Below are 23,553 nucleotides of genomic sequence, written 5' to 3'. Positions count from 1 at the left end.
TTGAATAACTCTGGGAACTGGAAGGCAGGAGGAATCACACAGCCGATTTTTTTTTTAAACCCCAAGAAGTATGGTGTGTACCTTAATTTCTGAAGACAGCTACACCTCCAGCCAGTAAAGCATTAACTATGCTACCTCAATTCAAGAAAAACCAGTGGGAATGCCTAGGGGTATGAACTATAAGAACAAATCCCACCTCCCAGTTTTAAATGGCTGGTGCTCAGTCATCTTTCATCTGATTGCTCTAAAACTTGGATAACTAGTGTCACTCACCCAAGAGACTTTCTGATGGGACAAATAGACTGCAGAATGGATTTTTGACATAATGCAACATGCCTTACTATAGAGCTGGGCTCTCATGGCTCAGAGTCGAATGCTGGGTTTGCACATAACACTAACACATAGTATGGGTGTTCAATTCTGGGCTGTTGTGTGCAAATCCAGCGGAGCTAGCAAGCCATGGTTTGTTAACCACAAATTGCCCAGAAAGAGAACCTGTGGTTTGTTGTTGGGTTGAGAATTCTGGGTTGTTTAAACCATAGTTTGTCATTATGTGTGAACCTAGAACTGTGGGTTGTTCATGGGCTGTTTTGGCAGGCTACAGAGGCAGCAGGGCAAGAGTGATGAAAAAAAATCCCTCTAGCTGCTCTATGTGCTAGTACTACAGCACCACAAAAGCATTTGGGGTACAGGAAGAAAGTGGGCAAAGGAGGAGGGAAACAACTAACTAAAGGATTGAGAACACAAACCATGCTTTGTTAGCTTCTCTGCCAGTCAAACCCTGGCAGCAACAAAACATGGGTTAAATAAACCATGGGTTAGTGCTATATGCAAACCAGGTTGTTATCAACTGTGTTGTCTTGATTTTATAAACAAAATGTAACAGCAGCAAATTGTGGGTTAATTTTGAATATTCTACCCCCAATTGAGCCAAACCTGGAAACTATAGGTTAATTATGGATTCAATAACCTACAGTTAACTACTAATTGTAGGTTAACTGTGGGTTGTTTAACTCATGATTAACCTATAGTGTCCAGGTTTGGATGTCACACAGCAACCCCCAATAGGACAAATTGGGGGTTGAACATTGAAAAAGCCTGCAAGATATGCCCAGCATACACCATGGCAAACTGTAGGTTAATTAACTCGGGATTCTGTGCAAACAGCCTCTTTGTCAAGTTTTGTCGGAATGCAAAACACAACTGTAGAGTTGATCCCATGCCCCAATAGTACAGTTACTATCACTGTCTAACCTGCAGACAAGGGTGAGGCTATTGAATACCCCTGCTTTACACATCAGTGAAGCAGATAAGCAAATCAGAGACCCAGCATTTTAACCACCTTCAGCATCGGAGCCAGTGTGGTGTAGTGGCTACAGTGCTAGACTGGGAGTCTGGAGATCCGGGTTCTAGTCCCCACTCAGCCATGGAAGCTCACTGGGTGACTTTGGGCCAGTCACAGACTCTCAGCCCAACCCACCCCACAGGGTTGTTGTTGTGAGGATAAAATGGAGAAGGATTACAAGGTGTACATACAAGGTGTACACCACCTTGAGTTCCTTGGAGGAAAAAAGGTGGGATAAAAATGTAATAAATAAAAATAAATAAATAAATAAATAAAAAAGGTGGTATATTTTTAAAAATAAACATTGCCCATTAGTCATGCCATCAACAACAGGCCCATCAAAACACAAACAGGCAGACCATTATGTGACAACTGCTTCACTTTATTTTCTGCATTGTTCCCCCCCCCCAAACTTCCTTCTTCAGTATTTAAAAAAAAAAAAGCCAAACCCAAAGATCAGGGTGACTGGCAGTTGTGAAGAGAGCTCAAGTTGGATACTGAATGGGTTCAAAAGGTGCAATAATTATACAAAAACACTGGGACGGGGGAACACCATGCAGGCAATTTGGCAATGAATTTGGCATTGGATGATCAGTTGTAGAAAACAGGTGGAAGCTCTATCCTGCTTTTTGGTAGGTACGAGTGCAGATCACATCACCCATTGTCAGAGTCTGAAAAGGCAAACAGACATGAGCATACATAAAGCTGTCAACCGGTTAAAAAAAGAAATCATAGTTAATTATATAAGGGTTAGGGCACAGTCCTATGCAAGTTTAGACAGAGAAAAGTTTTACAGTTCCCAGCATTCCCCAGCCAGCATGGTTGTCTGGGGGATGCTTGGAGTTGTAGGACTTCTTTTCTTTCTAAACATGCATAGGATTGCACCCTTAGTTGATTACATCTGTATAAACTTATCTGGAGATGGGGAATAGTATTTAGGGGGGAAGCATACTTTGTTTTTAAATGCTGCATGTATCTGTTGCAATAGGCATCATGTTAGCAGACACCCCTTACTTATTTACAGCATTTTTACCCCACTCTTCAGCCAAAAACAGCTCCCAAAGTGGTTTACATAGACTAATAATAACTCACTTGCTGCCCTCAGGCTTACAATGTAAAAGACACGACACAAAACGAAAAGGGATTGGGTGGGAGAAGAGGCAAAAAAAGCAAGCTGTGGGTACCAGTTCTTTGTTTCAAAGTCCTCATAGCTGTTATTTCTGGCAAGGAAGGGCAAAACAAGCTCCTTCTCCTGTTCTTTCTCTGGATGACGGATAAGGCTAGATTGGTCTCCCCTTTGCCATGATGTTTATCCTGGGAGGTAGAGAGTGCTGCTTCCCAGTGGTTCTTGGTTCTCTGGGTGATGGATAAGACCAGAGTCTGCTGTCCCAGGGAACTGACAATTGGAGCTTTGCCATTACATGGGAGGGAATGCCTCTTAAGATAGTTACTTGTATCAAAAACAATTTAAGAAAGTAACCATCTTCTGCCTGATTAAGTGGGAGAACCTCTTCTAGTTAAAGTGTTTTTCATCATTCCCTCCATCTCCAATCTTCAGGTGCAAGGACCATTGCTGATGTAGCAGAAACAGCATCCTGAGTTTGTAAAAGTATAAGAAGTCTTTTAGGAAAGATACTGTCAGGGTGGAAACTGAGCCGACAGAACCCCAAAGAAGTTCTGATTCTGAGGAGGATCAGCAATCCGTGGGAGAGGAGCCAGCTCATCCCTCACAGGCACAGCACCTGGCAGAGATTCCTCCTGCCAGCATTCCTGAGATAGTGATCGTAGCAGTGAGAAAGTGCGGGAGGGGGGCTTGCTAGATGCTCGATGCAGACGCAGGGAGCAATGAGCGATGGAGGGCATGGAAAGACTTCTGGCGGCCTTTCCCCTCTGCAAGGGTGGGGGACCTATTAAAATGGTCCGCCCCCGGAGATTAATGGATTCTGATGGATTCCAGAGGGCTCTGGGGGATTTTCCTGCTGGTATGGCTGGTGCTCCTGTCGAAGCCCAGGTCGCTCTGTGGAATGCAGAGATGACTCGGGCGGTTGACACGATCGCACCCAAGCGCCCTCTCCCTCTGAGCAGAGCCCAGCCAGCTCCTTGGTATACACCTGAGCTGAGGGCAATGAAGCAAGAGGGGAGACGGCTAGAACGCAGGTGGAGGAAAACTTGTGCTGAGTCTGACCGAACACAGGTAAGAGCCCACTATCGAGCCTACTCTGTGGCGGTGAGGGTGGCAAAGAGGCAGTTCTTTTTCACCAGCATTGCATCTTCTCAGTGTCGTCCGGCGGAGCTTTTCCGAGTGGTTCGCGGCCTGTTACATTCTGGGCCAGGGAGAGAGACGGTGGAACCCTCGGTAGCACGCTGTGACGAGTTTGCGCGGCACTTTGAGGATAAAGTCGCTCAGATTCGTCATGAATTGGACACCACCATTAATGCAGTTCCATTGGTAGAGGTGTTCAGAGCACCGTCTGGTCCAGTTTTATTGGATGAGTTTCAGTTACTGAGGCCTGAGGATGCGGACAAGGTGCTTGGCCAAGTCTTGCCCTTCATGGCTTATTAAATCAAACAAGGAGGGGTTGTCCGGCTGGGTCCAGGAGGTTGTAAATTCCTCCTTGAGAGAGGGAGTGGTGCCTGCCGCTTTAAAAGAGGCAGTAATTAGACCACTCCTGAAAAAGCCTAACCTGGACCCAGAGGATGTTAACAATTATAGGCCAGTGGCCAACATCCCCTTCCTGGGCAAGGTGCTTGAGCAGGTGGTTGTAGGACAGCTCCAGGCACTCTTGAATGAAACGGATTATCTAGATCCATTTCAATCGGGCTTCAGGCCTGGTTTTGGAACGGAAACTGCCTTGGTCGCCCTGTGGGATGACCTCTGCCGGGATAGGGACAGGGGGAGTGCGACCCTGTTGATTCTCCTGGACCTCTCAGCGGCTTTCGATACCATCGACCATGGTATCCTTCTGGATAGGTTGTCTGGGTTGGGAGTTGGAGGCAGTGCACTACAGTGGTTCTGCTCCTACTTGGATGGTCGATTCCAGAAGGTGGTGCTGGGGGATTATTGCTCTGTGCCATGGCAATTGTGCCATGGGGTTCCACAGGGCTCTATTTTATCCCCCATGCTGTTTAACATCTACATGAAACCGCTGGGGGAGGTTATCCGGAGGTGTGGGCTGAGGTGCCATCAATATGCGGATGACACCCAGCTCTACCTCTCTTTCTCATCAAAACCAGGTGAGGCAGTGGCTGTTCTGAACCAGTGCCTGGGCACGGTAATGGACTGGATGAGGGCCAATAAACTGAAACTCAATCCAGACAAGACGGAGGTACTGTTAGTGGGCGGTTCGTCTGCCCGGCTAGGTGATATTCAACCTGTTCTGGAGGGGGTTGCACTCCCCCTAAAGGATCAGGTTCGTAGTTTGGGGGTGCTCTTGGATCCAGAACTGTCACTTGAGGCACAGGGGAACTCAGTGGCACGGAGCACTTTTTATCAGCTTAGGCTGGTATACCAACTACGCCCTTATCTGGACAGAGATAGCCTAGCTACAGTTATCCATGCTCTGATAACTTCTCGTCTGGATTACTGCAATGCGTTATACGTGGGGCTGCCTTTGAAAACGGTCCGGAAGCTTCAGCTGGTCCAAAATAGGGCAGCAAGATTGTTAACAGGGACTGGCCTGCGAGCTCATATTACGCCAGTACTTTTCCAGCTGCACTGGCTGCCAGTCCATTTCCGGGCCCGATTCAAAGTGCTGGTGTTAACATTCAAAGCCCTTAACGGCTTGGGGCCAGGTTACTTGAAGGATCGCCTCCTCCCATATGTGCCTGCCCGGACCTTAAGATCATCATCAGCGGCCCTTCTCCGTGAGTCCCTGCCAAAGGAAGTGAGGCGGGTGGCTACTAGGAGGAGGGCTTTTTCTGTTGTGGCACCCCGGCTCTGGAATGAGCTCCCTAGTGAGGTTCGCCTGGCGCCTACATTGTACTCCTTTCGGCGCCAGGTGAAGACCTTTTTATTTTCCCAGGCATTTTAGCTTTCTAAATTTTTATCTTTGCTGTTTTAAATCTGTATTTTAAACTCCTGTACTGCTGCTAGGTTTTATTGTGGTTGTATTGTTATATTGTGGTTTTAATGTTCTATATATTTTAAATTGTTTTATTGTGTGTTGTTTGGTTTTAGTTTTTGTGAAACGCCCAGAGAGCTTCGGCTATTGGGCGGTATAGAAATAAATAAATAAATAAATAAATAAAGGAGGCGTAGCGCCCGTTTGGTGCGCAATCAACGGCCGCCTCCCGCGGACCCAAGGGAAAGAGGGAGGATCTTTCCCTAGCCCATAAGTTCAGGGCTTCCCGTGATTCTCCTTCAAACGGGGACCAACTGCCTACTCGGAGCATAGGCTACTCTGCTGTTCATTGCTTAGTCACTGGTGATTAGCATCTGAAAGAGTCATTAAGTTGTAAAAGGATTAAAGCCTTGAAAAGAACCCTTTCATCTGTGTCTTGAGTAGGCTATTGGAGTGTACTGAAAGAGGCTGCTAGGGTGGTCCTGACAGATACACTAAGAAGGGGACCCCCTAAACAGCCTAAAGACTACCTAGTGGCTATGGAACATCAATGGACTGTTGGGAAGAAGAAAAAATGGAAAACTGGGTGGGAGTATGGAATGGATTATCCTAGAAGAGGGCACAGGCAACTGACTGGGACAGTGAACAGAACTAGTCTGTACTGCAACATTTTGTTGATTGCTGTAACTGGTCAATCTACTCAATGCCAGAGCACTAATCACAGAAGAAAGTAAAGGAAGAATTCAGAATTCCCACTTAATCCAAGTGGCTTGCTCATTCTCCAGACACATGTTGGTGTGACTGAGATGGCTGGTTTCTGTTTGCGACCGATTTCCTAGCAGTTTTCTCCTCAAATTTTTAACTTGCCCATATAGGCCACAGGTTTCAGTAAACAGAAATGTACTTTGACCGTCTTACCAAAATTAGTTTTCCATCCTTCAGTTCTCGGACAAGTGAGGTCTCCTTTCCATTCCATTTCTGCACATGAACAAGTTTCCCTCCATCTAGCGTCACAAGGGACTAGAAAAAGAAATCACCAAGCTCATTAGATAGCCCCAGAATTGGAGATTATAACAGTTGGACTGCCTTGCCCCCAGCTCCAACACATCAACAGCCATGTGGGAAAGAAAATGGAGTGAGGGAGGCAGGAGTAAGCACAAGGAACATCCAGGCCTGCTGTGGTTGGACTGCCCCACACCCTAGGAAATGAAAGGGAAAGCAGCTCCATTCCATCAGCCCTGGGCCTATCTTCATGGGTAATTTGCTGTGGATCAGGACCATTTGGCCAGTCTGCAGCCACCCTGGAGTTTACCTGTGAGGAAGCTGCATTTTTGCAGAGTACTTTTACTCCATTTTTTTTTCTTTAATTCAGCTTCCCAGCGGTTCAGCTGCTGTGTGCCCATTCCTCCTCTTTAAATTCAGTATGATCAGGCGTTCCTAGGAGTGTGTCTTTCACCTGGCTGTGCCCTTGGTGACCTAGGTAGCTAGAGTAACTAGCCTGCCTTTCCAACTCATCAAACCGCTAGAGCGCTCTTCTGTGCCTTCAGCATGTACTTCCATGCTGTACTTCCTTTTTGCCAGTGGGAGTAACTAGCCTCCATTGCCCAGCTCATCCCCCTTGAGAGCCTTCTCTGATGCTTGTGTAACCTTGCTGCTTCTCTGCATAGAGGCAAAGGGCTGGCTGGAATTACCTCCCTCTGCTAGTGCTGCTGCCGCCTCTGCCCACCTCCTCTTCCTCTCCTCCCTTTCCTGTATTCTTTAGTTTTCACTGTATCGCCCTATCAATACAGCAAAATAACGGGGCTGCGGGCTTCCGCTCCTGGACACCTCCTGTCTAGACAGCTAGTACTTGAAACAGTGCAGCACTGATTTTCTCAATGGGATGATGACGCTACAGATTCTCAATGGGGGGGAAAGCAGGCTACAGAGGCTGCAGACTGAGAGTGGGGCCCCATCTACACAAGCCTTTTACTCTGGGGTGGCTGTGAGTTGAGGTCCCGTGGCACAGACGACACAATCACCACTTCTCAGCCATCCATGGTTTTCTCCTGGAAAATGCAGATTTCCAAGGAGGCATTTTGCTGCGATGTTTTTCGTTTGCTGTGGGTTTCCCCATGGTTGCGAGCCGTCTGTCCCTTCCCCAAACAGACTTCACATTTTGCAGTGGGCATGTCATAGGTGTGTGTAGTGCTTTCATCACTCTGTGACACCCCTTTACTCCCCCCCTCCTTTCGCAGCTGCGCAGTTACAGAGGCACAGGGAGGCGTTTCCATCTATTTAATCACACTTTCGCACATTTCTGCAGCTTCGTATCTTCGCAATGGTTGCCTTTGGACTCAGTGTCCAAGGGCTGGGGGGGGGGCATAGGAGAGGACCAGGTTTGGCCACCATTTCGGAGCGATGGGTAGGCACATACTGCTCATGCTTGTGAGTGTGAACCATTGCGAGGGTCTCAGGCTGGGGAACTGACAAACAGCGTGGAAATGAAGGAGCAAAGAACACCCACTTTTTACCTAACAAAGGATGGAAAGACAGAACAGAACCCCTAAAATAGCCTCTGAAGAGTCACACCCCCATGCTCACGAGACTGCAAAGCTGTGCATTAAAGTATAATGGCAAAAAAGAGGGGTGTGGCAGAGTCTGTTAGGGAAGCCCACAGTAAATCATGAGTGTATCCCAACAGAAGCTAATTCAAAGCTGAAACGCTGCACAGTTGTGATGGGGTGAAAGGTGAAAGTGGAGCCATGTAGATGGGACCCTGGTAACCCAATTGCAAGGAGAGAGTAGGCATGGTTAGGCACCTGCCCAGGGCCCACACCCAGCAGAGGCCCACTGACAAGAGCCCCCTGGATTTGATCCTCCTCTTCACCCTTGAAACCTGCTTGTTCACCGACCTCTTGCTCTGGCCCAGACAACGGCAGTGATGAGATAGAAGAGCCATTGATGCGGCACCGTACCATCTCGCTGGCTCTCTGCCTGTTAAGCAGACAAGTGGTAGTGACGAGGAGGACCAATAACAGTGGATGGCAATGGTGGTGAGGAGGTAGATTTACCGAGGGAGGGGGCCTATTGAGGATGCCTTGCCCAAGGACCCTCAAAAATCTGGAACTTGCACTGGAGAGGGTGTTACAGCTTTGGTTCAGCACCCTCTTCTCAAAGTGGTCCACCATTTGTTGATTGGGGCCCCTGATGTACCCTCCAGCCTCTGGCAACCTAAAATAGGGATATGCTTCTAGTACCCCAATACTCTTGGCAAGGGATCATTGCACAAGCTCCATCTCAGCTATTCTGCATTGCTGATGGCTCAGCACCACCTTCTCTGTGCAATATTCTTTTATTCAGCAATTACCTGTCTTCCACCAATTTTTGAAAGCAAGGCTAGGGAGAGACCCGTACTCATTGGCAGGTTCCCTTTTGTGCCAATGTCTGCTTTTCTCCTGTGCCAAATAGCTGGCTTCCGAGTGGAAGAGGGCGGCGGGGATGTTGTCAGGACCATGGCATGGGAGGAAACAGTTTGTTGCTCTTCCTGGGTACCTGTAGGGATTGGGCCCAGCACCTTTGTGGAGGCAACCCAAACAGGCATGAAGGATTCAGAGTCAAAGGGGGAAGCAGCGGAAGGGTTTGCTGAAGTGCCAAGGTTGCAAGAGACTAAAAGTCCCAGAGTGGAGGTTGTCCAAGGGCAAGCTAATCAGTTAGAAAGTCAGGACCCCAGCCTGAGACCCTCGCAATGGTTTGCACTCACAAGCGTGAGCAGTATGTGCCTACCCATTGCTCAGAAATGGTGGCCGGAGCAAAGTTGGTCCTCCCCCAAGGACCCCCACCCACCCTTGGGCACTGAGTCCAAAAGCAAGCACCGCAAAGATACGAAGCTGCAGAAACGTGCGAAAGTGTGATTAAATAGATGGAAACGCCTCTGTTAACTGTGCAGCTGTGAAAGGATGGGGGGGGGAGTAAAGGGGCATGACAGAGTGACGAAAGCACTACATACACCTACGACATGCCCACTGCACAATGTGAAGTCGGTTTGGGGAAGGGGCAGACGGCTCGCAAACCTTGGGGAAACCCGCAGCAAACGAAAAACATCGCAGCAAAATGCCTCCTTGGAAATCCGCATTTTCTGGGAGAAAACCACGGATGGCTGAGAAGCAGCGACTGCGTCGTCTGTGCCAAGGGACCTCAACTCCCAGCCACCCCGGAGTAAAAGCCTTGTGTAGATGGGACCCAGGTAAGTCTTTTTCACCCCCAACCATTGTCCCCCCACTCCCATACACACATGTTTTGCCACTGGTTTAGCAATTGTTTGGGATGTGTAGTTCCACTCTGGGAACTGGAGACACTGCCAGTTACTACCCCTTCAGCCTAGGGCCATCTGTCCAAAGTGCCACACCCCTTCTCTACAGCTGGACCTCTTGCAGGCCATAGATGTGTCACTCTAGCTATTTTGTCCTCTGGCGGCCTGCCAGTGGAGCGGATTTGCTTTGAAGGTCAAGCCTGCAGCTTGTCAGTAATTCACACATACTTCCTTCCTATAGGGAGCCAATGAGATATTTCCATTAGACCCTCATTACATTTTCGACAGGGTTGCTGTCCACCACTCAAGAGATATTTTTAGCAGATTAATCATGAGACTTTTATCAAGGATAAAGAAAACGGCACATGATCAAGTCCTTCATCTAGGTGCCTTTCTAAGGATAAGGGGAGTAGTGAGAGAATTTACAACTTAGTTGCAAAAGTGGCCACTTCAAAGGAAAGACCAGCATTATTTTTTTTCTTGTCCGTTCCCTGCTACGGTAACACACCAGAGCCAAAATGGATTCAAAAATGAAACTAGTGTGCCCTCCAATCACAGCCCCCCAATTCAGTTGATTCAATCTTGCAGCCCTTGTTTTAAAAAAATGTTTTACAGCACCATCGCACGTTACTCTTGCAAAGCTGAGCAGTAACGGGAGATTCCTCCAGTGAATCACAGCGGTACGATGAATGAAACAGGAATTATTCTGATAAGCGTTACGCTCGTAAAAAGAGTTATCACAAGGCTTTGGTATTGTAGCTGTCATTTGGAACTGCTTTAAAAAAAAACAACAAGCCAGTAGCCTTAAGAACAAACAAACCAGTAGCACAACTTCCTTTTACAGTTCATAAAGATCAAAGCCATAGCGCTGGAATAGGTTTATCCAAATCTGATAACAGTGTAAGAGAAGACTGGCTTCATGAATAGCAATCCAGTGTTCCAAGTTAAAGTTTCTATCAGTGCAAGCCTTTGCATATTTACTCAGAAATAAATCCCACAGAATTCAATGGGACTTACTCCCAAGTAAGTGCACATAGGATCCCAGCTTCAATCATCAGGCCCAAAAATGGGATGGGCAACTCCAGATGTCTGGCCTACAATTCCCATGAACCTTCACCTCTGGCTATGCTAGCTAGGGCTGATGGGAGTTGAAGGCCAAAACATCCAGAAGGCCACAAATTGCCCACCCCTTTCCAAAAGGGTGGTATCTCCCTGCATGAGAAGTTGGGCTGTAATATATGAAGGAAGATAAAAATCTACCAGTAGATCTCTACATGATTTGTAGTAGATCGGCAAGGATTTCTGACTCCCAATTGTTTAACTGTAGTGGCAACAAAATGATTTCCCCTCCACTGCCGTAAAGTATATTACTGAAATGAAGAAAGCTTGGGGTTAACTAGGAGCAAATTTTTGTGTTTAAGTTCTGTTGAGCTCCATTTAGTTCTGGTACTCAGAAAAAAAAATCCCGGCTCAGGTTTTTTTTAAAAAAATCTGAGTGCACATCATTTGCACTAGGCTCCAGTTCGAGTTCTCAGGGTTGTAGTAAAAAAACAAAAACCAAAAGTAGGTCCTGCAAGCCTGAAGTCTGTCTCATCATACATTAAGGATGCTTTACTTGTACAGGGAAAGGGCAAACAAACAGAGGTAATTCTACTTTGCATTTCACCATCAGACATTCATTCCCCTAATCTCAGGTCAGATCTACTACACATGCAGGAGAATGAGATAATGTTGATTGCATCGTTGCAGGATACCATTTTTCAATTATCCATGTTTTTTTTTTAAAAAAAAAAAAACCTCCCTGCAACTTAAAAACAACAACCTGATTCTAACTAAGTTTGCACCCGATGGTGCTAGTTTTCTACTTGCAGGCAGGATGAGATCATTTCTTTTTTATTTTCTTTATACTCATAGGAGAGATTTTAAAACGGGTGATCTTCTACTGCAGTCTGAAGCGATGAAGTCCATTCTATATTCTCAGAAACCTACCACCTCATTCACAAGTAGTAATAGTTCCACTTTATCCTGTACAAGTCAGACCTCATCTGGAATACTGTTTGTCCAGTTCTGGGGGCTGCACTTCAAGTAGTACATAGACAAATTGGAACAGGTTCAGAGGAGGTCAACAAAAATGGTTGCAGGTACGGAAAAGATGTCTTATGACAAGAGGTTGAAGGAACTGTGTATGTTTAGCCAGGAGAAGAGAAGCATGAGAGGGGGAACATGATAGCACTCTTCAAAAACCTGAAGAGCAAATACATCTTCTCTGCTGCTTCAGGGGCACCCAGAACAGGAACACTTCTTGCAGGCTCCACTTGTCCCAAATTAAAATCTAATTCAGCCCCACTGTGAAGCCAGAATGGCTGTATGCACGTCCTGCTTTACAGAGGAACCACAGATAAGATCTGGTCTGTTCAGATGCAATGGCTGTTCTATAGGAGTCATATCCTCCTCTTGGCAGGATCTTCATAGTAAGATCGGTCAACCTCGCTAATAACAAGCCAGCAAACAATCAACCATTTCCTGCTGCTCTGGGCTCCTTTTCTCATGCCATGTTCGTCACCTGACATTTTTTGCCCCTCCCCAGCACTTCTCTTCAAACTCCCAGGAGAGGGAGAAGAGGGAAAACTGGAATGGGTAGCCACCATTAGCACTATGCTAAACCCCAGGCATCCACAACTTAGCCCTGTGTCAAATGGGCTGCATAATACAGGTGTGGTGTTGCAGGGTGGTTTCCCTTGCAGACTCAAAGCTGCAGACAGAAACCTGATATGCAAACCTCAACAACATAGCCCTTAAAGACCATTATGTAGACTTCAGTCCAGGTTCTCTTTTATTGGCTATTCAAAGGAACTAGATAGGACTCATAAGCAGTGGCATAGCGGTAATCCCCATAGCCACGACCCCAAAGAGAGTCCAAAAATACAGACCGATGTGTCAATCCCTCCCTCCATCCCTCTCTCTTTGGGCCAGATCACATAACCGAACAGCAGTGCATGCAGGCAGCCATTTTGAATATTAACATCACAACCACCCCTTCTCATGTCATGGCTTCTCAAACCCAGCGGGGGTGGGCTGTGTGAGGGTTAACCAACCCTCGCATAAACCTAAAACAGGCTATGGGTTATGTGATGGTTGTTTAACCTTCACACAACCCACCTCTGCCAGGTTCAGACAACACAACAAGCTGTGGCTTGAATTTAAAAGCTGCCCGGCACATGCTGGAAAGCATCCCAAGCCACGGTGATCATCTGAACCAGGTCAATCTCTCTCTCTGAGCAGGTTCACACGATCAATGCAGCCTACAGTGGCTTTTTAGCCATGGTGGGTTGCAGCACCCATAGGTGCCAGGTTGGCAATCCAAGTCCCAGCCACTGCAACCTCTTGTGTATGAAGCCGGCAAAGGTGGGTTGTTGGAGTGGTTGACAAGCCACCCAGAACCCATGGCCTATTTTAGGGATTCATGTGGGTTGTTAACTACCCCAGCAACCCACCCTCACCAGCTTCGCACATAATGAGAAGCTACAGTGCACCCTCACTACCCCCTGAATATTCAAAATGGTGGCCCCCACCACATCAAGAAACCCTGTGGGGAAATTCACTCATGGTGGCTTCTTGTTATATGAGAACCGGGGCTCTCTCTGGATGGGTTTGCAAGATCACCAAGGGAAAATAAATCACAGTGGCTTATTTTCCTTCCCTGTGCATGCTGGTCACAAGCCACCTAATTAGCATAATTACCCTTGCAAAGCGCAGGTTGTCATGACATCAGGACCGGGCAAGGATTGGCAGCTGGGGTGGTTTGAATCAGCTGTGTTGATCCATGTCAACAAAGCAGTTCTAGCAGTTTTCATCTCCACCAGGAGCAGGTCTTTCGTAAAGCTAATAGGTCATTCAAGACCCCCCCCCCAAAAAAAACACTTTCCATTGCAACAGGGATAGCTCACAACTATATTTTGTATTTTAATGTGTTTTATTGTTTTAATCTATTTTAAAAATGTCTTAGTAAGCCACCTTGCCTGCCTTTTTTATTTATCGATCTATCAAATAAATATTGTTGCTAGAAAAATTGTTTCCCCACAGCTACCATAAGGATTGCAGCTAAGCATGGAGGGAACAGCAAGGCCTGAGGGAGATGGCACATGACGTCAGCATCCCTGCTCGTCAGAAAGTCCTGGCGGTTCACCCTGAGAGCCCTGGCTCCACTACACCACTGCACGTAAGACCAAGAGTCTACCTAATCCAGCATCCCTGTTTCTAGAAGCAGTCAGCCAGATACCTTTATGCCCTTCTTGTTGGCTTCTGGATCTATCAGCTCTTCCCAGCTGTTTGTTCCTCAGCACTGACTCTGAACAAGGAAGCATCATGGTCAATGGCTGCTTATAGTCCTATCCTCCATATATTGGTTTAATTGTCTAGTCTTTAAGGCAGGGGTAGGCAACCTGGTGCTCTCCAGACACTGTTGGACCACAGCTCCCATAATATCCAACCACTGGCCATGCTGGCTGGAGGTGAAGGGAGTTGTAGTCCAGCAACAGCTTGGAGGATTCTGGATTCTTACCCCTGCACTAGATGGATAGTAGTCTGACTAAGGATGTCTGGATTTTTTGAAATCCATCCTGTATGTGTTTCATGGATTGTATGGTGTCGTTCTTTCCAGCGTCCATTCAAAGACAGATTCAAATTATTATTTTTTCATTATGAGGAAAAATACACAAATAATTCCATAAGAGGATCTGCAACAATTTCCGTAATTTAATTAGTACGTAATATTTAGCATATTGTCCATTCAACTTTTCCCTGCATATATTTTCCAGGATGGCATATGTCTCAGCAGAAACTTGCATATTTTCCTATGAATAAATTTGTGTAAATTTTGGGAAAGTGAAAAAAAGATCTGAAAGTCTGTGGACTAGTCCACAGCAGATTCCACAGGCTGGATTTTTAGAAATCCCAGCTCATTTTAGTCCATGTCAAATTTCTCCAGCATCCCTAAGTCTGACTTCCTATAAGGCAGCTTTGTATATTCTTGTCTAGCCCATTAGTAGCACCTGATGAGACCATGAAGAACTGCTGTCAAAGCTTTGACTGGAACTCTTACCTTGACATGTCTGTCATCCGCTGTGGTCTCATCAAATTCTTTTCCCAGTTTGAATCTGATCTCTGTGCTCTTGAATGTGCTCTGGGTCTTTAAGGTGATCTCGTCACCATTAATCTCTATAATGGTGGTGGGTTTGGTCATGTTTGCAATCTGTCTTGTGGCAAAGCCCACCTCTGGAGGAAAAGACAAGGAAACCAGAAATAAAAATCCTCAAGTAATAAGGAGCCAAAAAATCTTGGAGCAGTCAGTCACGACAAATTATTAACTGTTGCAAACTAACTGTGGGGCTGTTGAGATCTGCTTACTCCAGTTGAAGACTGGGGTCAAAGATACTCTTCCAAAGTTCTCTAGAAACTTTTGAAAAGATCTATGAACAGTTGCATGAGTTCTGCTGGAACTGAAGCAACACCAAAGTACAGAGTGGCTCTGGGTTAGGGAACCTGCAGCCACCCAGATCTTGTCTGTCACCCCAACCGTAGGTCCTACCGGCTGGTGTTGGTGGAAGTGGAGTCCAACAACCTCTGGAAGGCTGTAGCTTCCCCACTTCTATTTTAGGAATTTCTCTACCTCATACATATGAACAGCCTAATTTCAGTAGCCTCTCCTTCCAGTCTGCTGCCTCGTGCCATTTTTGCTTATCTCTGACCACACCAATTACCTAGAAACCGGTTCACATGAGTGTGAATTGTCATTGAACTGTGGGTTGCGTGACCCCAGCCGTGCTAAGAAATCATGGTTTGTTAACCACAAGCAACCTGCAGTTCACAACCCAACAACAAACCATGGATTCTCTTCATGGGTTGTTCGTGGTTAACAAACCACGGTTTGTTAGCACGGCTGGGTCTGCACATCACAATAACTCACGATTCAACAACAACCCTCACTCAACCTGTACTCAGGCTGTCATGTTGTGTGAATGCAGCTAACGTGTGATACAAGAGTAACCAAAGCAAAACTTCTGGTTGTCCTTAAAAGCTAAAGAGAGAAGGGGAAAAATGATCTTCTGAATACTGAACCACAGCTACAAAGAAGGTGCCTTTTCTGATACCCATCTCCTACCTCAATAGTGGGAAAAATGTGTTTTTTAAAGTAAACATTGAATTTAAAGTTTCTACAAGAGGCAGTTGTTGCTAGTTTGCTTCTATGGACAGGCTGCCCTGGGAAAGAGGTACAATGTTGCAACGTGTTCTGCAACTACTCCGAGCAATCTACTGTTTAGAAACACAAGAGAGGCTGGCTTATATCAAATCAGAACCACCACCAAATGCTCAAGACCACACAATTGCTATAATTAAACAACAGACTCTAATATGAATCCAAAAACTTTCTATACATTTTATTGCAGAGCGTACGCAATATGGAATGAGGGTAATGTTGCCCATGTTGAACACTAGCCAGCCAGCAGACTTTAGTTGGTTATCTACAGGCATTACGTTACTGGGGAGAACATCTGAGAAGGCGTTCCAAGAAAATGTTGGCTTTTAGGCAGCTGATGGTCCTTTTGGAGGAAGAACTGAAAGAAGCGTGCAAGGAAGAATCTTGGTTATTTAATGGCAGTGCCTGATGAAGTTCAATGAAATGGGATACTGCCGATTCCCTGGGGCTTTACTGCCTTTGTCAATGTGTTATTTCTTTTAAAATATAGTTACCCATTCAGGATTTTAGAATGTAGCACCTTTCATTCCAGTGTCACATCTGCACATTTTAGTGGTTGAATCTTTTAAAGAGGCTAAAAGCTCCGGGAGAGAGCGGACAGGAAGGCCTGGCGTGCTATGGTCCATGGGGTCACGAGGAGTCGGACACGACTTAACGACTGATCAACAACAAAAGCCCCTTTAGGCATTGAATATTTAAATCTTATTCCATGTATGAAACATAGGTAGGTGTGTGTGTGTGTGTGTGTGTGTGCGCGCGCGCGTACATACACATAATAAAATGTATATACGATGGTTGTATGCATTCAAAACTTTGTTTGGTGGTTTAGGGTCTAATGCTATGCATGTTTAGACAGAAAAACAATCCTACAACTCCCAGCATCATCCACAGCATGGCCTGAAAAGGTTGAAGGCTTAGATGGACCTTTGGGGCTTCTTCACACGGAGCTTTTATCCTACTATTGAGATTGCTTACTCCTGGAAGTTTGCGGGCCCTTTAGATCAGGGTTCCCCAACCCCCAGGCCACAGACTGGTACCAGCCCGTGGTCCGTTAGGAACTGGGCCATATAGCAGGTGGTGAGTGTAGGGGTGTGCGAAACCCCCTTACCTTGGGTCTGCTGGGGGGGAGGTGATCTGTCTCCCCCCCCCCAGAATCCTCACTGGCCCCGGCTGGATCTGCTCTGTGGCGAGTCCACGGAGCTGCTGGCTGGCTCCAGCCACTTGCAGACTTCCGGCCGCTGGGACGCAAACGGCGTCCACATAGTGGACGCCATTTACATACCTATTCTTCAAGTAATAGGCTATGTAAATCTTTACGTAGCCTATTACTGCAAAGAACACGGACGCAAATGGACCCCCCTGGTCCGTGGAAAAATTGTCTTCCATGAAACCGGTCCCTGGTGCCAAAAAGGTTGGGGACCGCTGCTTTAGATGATGTCATTAACCTCCAGGGCCTCTCCTGCACTAAGAGCACAATCCTATGCATGTTCAGACAGAAAAAAGGCCTACAACTCCCAGCATGGTGCTGGGAATTATAGGCCTTTTTTTTTTTTTCTGTCTAAACATGCATAAGATCGCACCTCAAATTACCTTTATTCCATTTGTAATTAAATTGGGGATTATGAGATATTGAATCAACCTACTTCAGTACCCTCCAAGAAAAAGGAAAAGCCACAAGAAGAGAAGCTGAATCAATTAAACATATGGAAGACTCAGATAAGGGGGAGAAGCGGGGGGAAGGGGAGGCAGAAAAGGAAGCACATGCAAAGAGAGTCCATTGTGATCCTGCATTTAAAAAGGAAGCAGAAAGCCCCATTTTAAACGCAGGATTTTAAGCTGGTATAGAGATGCTTTTGGTGTGATCCAGCATTCCTCATGGGTTCTGCTTGTGAAACTGCTTGGATAACCCCTCCCACCAACCCCCCAAATTACCCCATTTGTGGAACTCCCCTGCCCCCAGGGGCATATGACTGGCCCTGTCAAGTCTGGCCCTAAAACAGGCTTTGAAGACCCCATTATTTCAAACTGCAGTTTAGCAGAGATGCTTTCTATTTAACATGTGGGGTGGTTTGGGATTTTTAAATGATTTTATGTGGGATTTTATGTGTGTTAATGGTTTGATCCAGTTTAGGAACAGCTTAGCTGGATTTCTTTATGTTTTATTAGTAACTGCTTTAAAACTATGGTAATACTGAAATTGTGGGCTGAAAATTTTCCAAATAAAAAACAAAGTTTTGCTCTTCATAATCAAAACAGAATCAAACTGAAGGTAGAGCTTGGGAGAATCCTGCAGTGCTGCCCAAGATGGGGAAAGTCAGGCCTCCTCAAATAGTCCTGGATGAGAATTAATGCAGTGGCTTTTTTCTGGCACATTGACACTCAATAGGGAGGCCTGAAAAGAGGTCTAAGTGTTTGCATATATAAGCTGCAAAGAGAAGCTCTCCAAGCAGGATGTACGAGTTCAGGGCTCCTCTTGAACCTAAAGTGGGGTGAGGCTTTCTTGATACTTGCATTCCTTTTGCAAGGTGGACTTTCCCACATTTTGCTGCTAATCCAGTTGATATTTTACATCTGTTGGTCAGAAGAATGACTGCCTATGCATGGGTGGGTGGACCTTTTGGACATCAAAGTCCAAAACATCTCCTGCTGTTTTGGACTTCAACTCCCAGCATTCCTGACCACTGGTTATGCTAGCAGAGGCTTCTGGGACTTGAAGTCCAAAAAAATCACAAGATCTATCTTCTGCGCACCTTTGGCCTATGGGAATCAGTAGCTCCTCTGAGCCGCCACCCATCCACAGGGAAATGCTGGGCACTCTAGCCACCATGAAAGATCACACCCTACAGCCAGCACCCTTGCTGGTTTTTATAGATCTGAAACTAATTGAGGTGTGGTGGTTACAGAGCAGACTTCCCCAACCTGGCACCCTCTAGATGAGTTGAACTACAACTCCCATCATGCTGGTGGAGGATGATGGGAGTTGCAGTCCAAAACATCTGGAGGGCACTAGGTTGGGAAGGCTGGGGTAGCGTGTCAGACAAGGGCTGGGGAGATTCAGGTTTGACTTCCCATGCAGACCTGAAGCTCATTGGGTGACCTCTGACCAGTCCCTCAACCAAACCTACCTTGCAGGCTTGTTCTGAGGATAAAATGGTGGTGGGGGAAGACAACTGATTTTTTTTTTTTTTAACATTACATTTATAGCCTGCTTTTTTTCTCCTGCAAGGAATGCAAGGCTGCTCTTACACAATCCTCCTCCTCCTATTATCCTCTTCTATCAAAGTATGGCAGTTTGAGCTCCTTGGGGGAAAAGTGGGGCAATAGACAGTTTTAAAAGGATTATTTTGATGGGATGGATGGCTGACAGCCTTTGGGGATGGCCTCCCCACCTCCCAGAGACAAGAACTGCCAGCAGATCCCACTGGTTGTGAGTGGGTGGACGCGCTTGGCATTCCTCACGCATGCCAACTTTGCTGGAATCACATTCCTGTACTGGGGGACTAGCAAAGCTCTATGATGAAACCTGCACAGAACTTTGTTACATAGGGACCATAGCTCAGTGGTAGAGCACCTGCTTTGCATGTCAGAGGTCCCAGGTTCCATCCCTGGCATCTCCCGCTAAAAGGATTCCAGGTGGCAAGTGATGGGAAAGACATAATAGGGGGCTTCACAGACAAATTGTCTGAACTGGTATAAGGTTGATTCCTATTTTCCTTGGCTGTCACAAGGCCATTTACTTTGGCCTTTGAGCATGGGTGTACTTTTGAAGGCAGCGCACAGAAGCAGAAACATGGTTGCCTACAATAGGCAATAACAGCTCAAAAGAGCGAGCCAATGCGGTGTAGGGGTTAGAGTGTTGGACTGGGATTTGGGAGATCTGGGTTCTATCCCAGCGAGTCCATGAAGCTCAGTGGGTGACTTTGGGCCAGTCGCTGACCCTCAGCCTAACCTACCTCACAGGATTGTTGTGAGGATAAAATGGAGGAGGAAGACCATGTAAGTCACCTTGTGTTCCTCGCAACAGGAAAAAGGCTGGATATAAATGTATGTATGTATTTCCACAGGAGCAATGTGCAAAATGGCACCTTGAGCACTGCATGGTGCCTTAGTGTTCATGCATATGTGTTTACCTACATAGGAAACTGTCTTATGCTCAGTCAGACCCTTGGTCCATCTCTCCCAGTATTATTGACACTGACTAGCAGCAGCTCTCCAGGGTTTCAGGTAGCCCTACTTGGAGATGCCAGGGTTTTCTCTAGCCCTACCTGGAGATGCCAAGAATTGAACCTTGGGCCTTCTGCCTGCAAAACATGTGCTATACTAATGAACTATGGCCCCTCCCCAAGCGTGCATAGCAGACACTTCTACCCACCCATAAACAATAGCGCAACACAGCCAGGGCTCGCAGACAATGTTTTATGAGCAGGGACGCTGCAGTCATTCCCTCTGAGCTTAGCTGAAATCTTCACAGTAGCCTGGGGGAAAATGATTCCCCCCCCCCCAGCAACGATGTATTTGCACAGTATTTTGGGGTGGCTTGGTCTTGAATGGGCAATTAAGACCCTTAGTTTTACAAAAGACCTGCTCCTGGTGGAGAGGGAAATGGCTAGCACTGCTTTGCTGATATGGATCAACACAGCTGCCTGAATTTTTGCATCCCCATCGGGGAGGAGAGGGGTATGGGGATTGTCATGATGAGTGTCTGCACTTCAAAATTTTCCATGACACCATCACCCATAAATTGAATGTTTAGACCACTCAGGGAAGGGGCTGACCCTCCATATGCCCCTCCTTCCTTCACCCTCACCCCAGCAATTCTGCCTCCCCACATCACTGTTTCCTTTGCAATTCCTCTACCCCAAGATCCTTCTCTTGTTAATGTGTTTCCTCCCTTTCCCACAGCACCACCACCACCACCGTAAGATAATGCAGGTGGTGGCTCATCATCCTTCCCCCCCCCCCTTTCAGAAAGTGTTTATTTGAGTAACTGTACATTTTGCACAAAAATAGTAATTTAAATATCACGATTTTACAAAAAGCTGGTCATCTTTTTGTAATGCAGGCCTGTAATGTAGGATCCAGGCCTGCTTACCAATGGATAGCCAACACTGACTACAGTGACCTTTAATTCAAAAGGGAAGACACATGGTAGCGTAAAGGAAGGCAGAAGGAGGAACCATGATTCAAACCAAGCCACTCCTTGGTTGCTGCAGGATTGCAAGGCCCAGGTCACCATCCCCCCCCCCCCCGCAAGCCAATGAACAAGGAGGGCCATGGGTGGGGCATCTGGGCCTGCCCAGTGCACCACTGTAAAAGGAAGGAGGTAAAAATGGAACAGACATCAAAATGAGGAAATAGGTCTCCTGGCCAAGTCTCTATCCCGTATGCAGCAATCCTACACCCAACCTGGGAGCAAAGCCCTAACGCTCATAATAAGGCCTAAGTAAACGTGGGATGTATAGGACTGCGCTGTTCATGAGCTGCTGCTCTAATTCTCAACACACAAGAGGGGGAAGAAATAGGGGAATCTCCATCTGCCTCGCAGGGGTGGGCAGCTGCAGCTCTCCAGATGTTTTGGCCTACAACTCCATCTTCCCTAACCGTTGGTTATGCTGGCTAGTGCTGATGGGAGTTGTGGCCCTCCGGACGGTTTGGCCAAGTGGCCCATCTCAGGGCCGGCAAAACACACAAAGCGGGGCGCGTCTATCCGGCACTTAGAAGCCTTGGCTCTGCAGCGAGAGCCAGAAGGGCGGGGGCCTCGCTTGCCCCAGCCGGGGTCGCGGATGCCCCAGCGAGGGATCCAGAGCGCAGGCGGCACCGCCGCTGCTGCTGCTGAGGGCTCGGCCCCAATGGCGTCTCCTCGGGAGAAGGTGCCCCGCCTTCCCCTTCCCGCTGAGCGCCCTGACCTCGGGCGGGGCCTTTCGGCGCGTCGAGGAACAACGCGATCCTAGGTGCATCTACCCGAGACTCTTACTGAATTCAACGAGGCTGACTCCCAGGTAAGCGGGCTGTAGGGCCGCCCCATCGAGCCAGCCAGCGGACCCCCACCCCACGGTGTATAACGACACGTTGCGTCGCCGGGGTAGCGTGACCTAGTCTGCTTAGCAGTCTACTGGATCAGTAAAACGCACGTGGGGCGTCCCAACGCGCCTCCCCCCCCCCGCTCCAAAGCGGCTGTTCGAAGGGAGGAGTGGAGAAACGACAGATCGGCGAGTGAGCCACCGGCTCCCCTTCGTCGACTCCGCAAACGCCGTCCGCAGCCGCAGCGATCCGGATTACACCTCGCCGCTCACGCAGAGGCGTTCGTAGGGAATCGGATGACCTAGCGCAGCTCCGGCCGCCCCTCGAGCCTCTCTCTCTCCCTCTCCCCGACCGTCGCAAAAGAGAACGGGGGGCGGGGAGAGACACACTCCTTCATTCAAAAGCTCCCCACGTGGCTCGCGGGTTAACTACTCCAGGGTGGGGAGAGATTCCAGATGACCCTGGAGGAAGGGAAGGGGAGTAAGAGCAAGAAATGCCCGCGTATCAGGCAAGCATTCCCAAGCAGCACCCGGGTCTTTCACACCATGCAATGCCATGATCAAGCAGGGCGAACGTTTCTCCCTCTCTGGCCGCGGTGGGGTGGGGAAGAGATTGGAAAGAGAAGCAGAATCGGAAGAAAGGGGGAAAAAGCGGGAGGAATCTCCGCAGCTTTGGGTTGCAATTTCAGCTGCCTGCAGGGTCGACCTTGATATTCTCCAGGGCGATCGCTGAGAAAGTCTTGCTGTAAACGCGGCTTTTAAACCCTTACCGATCGCTTTCATGTAACCGTCGAAATTGTGGCTGTCGACCAGGTTCCAGACGCCGGCAAAAGCTTCAGCCATGGCGGGCGGGCGGGCGGGCTTCTTCGGGAATGTACGTGCAGCGGTGGAAAATCGGGGGAGGAAGAGAGAGAGGCGCGCGCGCTCTCTCGCTGTGTCTCTGGCTAACTGGGCGCTCTTTTTATTTTATTTTTGCAGGCGGGGCCGGCCTCTTTAAATAGCTCGGTCACGCTGGATCACATGAGTGGAAAACGGCGAGTGATGGGCTTTTCTCGTGCCGTCACGATATTTTTCCCACCCTTGCAGGTGAAAATGTCAGACCAGAGTCTGTCTTGCTAAGGCCCAGCCGCCCATTGGCCGTCGCGCTTGCTTTAGAAGCCTGCAGGCACGCCTCGCTGGTGGAGCCACTCATGTGGGTAAAAAACCCGAAAAGAACCCCCCCCTCACAACTTCAAGACAGGCAGGAATTCAACAGGTGCAACGGTTTGCCATCGCTGCGTGCGCAAGCCGATCCAATGGTAGGCGGGCTTCTCTTGGTGAATTTCTGTGTGTTTAAAAGGAACATGAGTTCCACCAAAATGAGTAAAATTAATACAGTACAGTAGAAGTGGCAACCCCAGTGTCACAAACTGTACTTTGAAAAAAGAGGGGGGGCTGTTCATGGTTCTCCCCCCTCAATTGTGGCTTCACAACATCCCTGTGAGGTCGAATGCCCTGCAAGAGAGAGACAGGTTCCATGCACTAAGGGTGCAATCCTATGCATGTTTAGGCAGGAAAAAAGGCCTACATGCTGGGAGTTG

At 47.6% G+C, this 23,553-nt stretch overlaps 1 protein-coding gene across 1 annotated transcript; it reads right to left on the bottom strand.

Moving 5' to 3' along the window:
• Positions 1-1,614: 1,614 nt before the first annotated feature.
• FABP3 (fatty acid binding protein 3) lies at positions 1,615-22,909 on the bottom strand. Its single transcript, XM_084815569.1, has 4 exons — positions 22,744-22,909; positions 14,799-14,971; positions 6,325-6,426; positions 1,615-2,016 (listed from the first exon to the last, which is right to left on the bottom strand). Exons 1-4 carry the CDS (start codon positions 22,814-22,816, stop codon positions 1,963-1,965), a joined length of 402 nt encoding a protein of 133 aa, XP_084671695.1. The 5' UTR covers positions 22,817-22,909; the 3' UTR covers positions 1,615-1,962.
• Positions 22,910-23,553: the final 644 nt, after the last annotated feature.

This window comes from Heloderma suspectum, chromosome 10 (genome assembly GCF_057233095.1).
Source record: "Heloderma suspectum isolate Gila_16-S chromosome 10, 16-S_ref, whole genome shotgun sequence".
Lineage (NCBI taxonomy): Eukaryota > Metazoa > Chordata > Lepidosauria > Squamata > Helodermatidae > Heloderma > Heloderma suspectum.
Note: the sequence above shows the minus strand (reverse complement) of the source record. Positions and strands in the feature narration are given on the sequence as shown.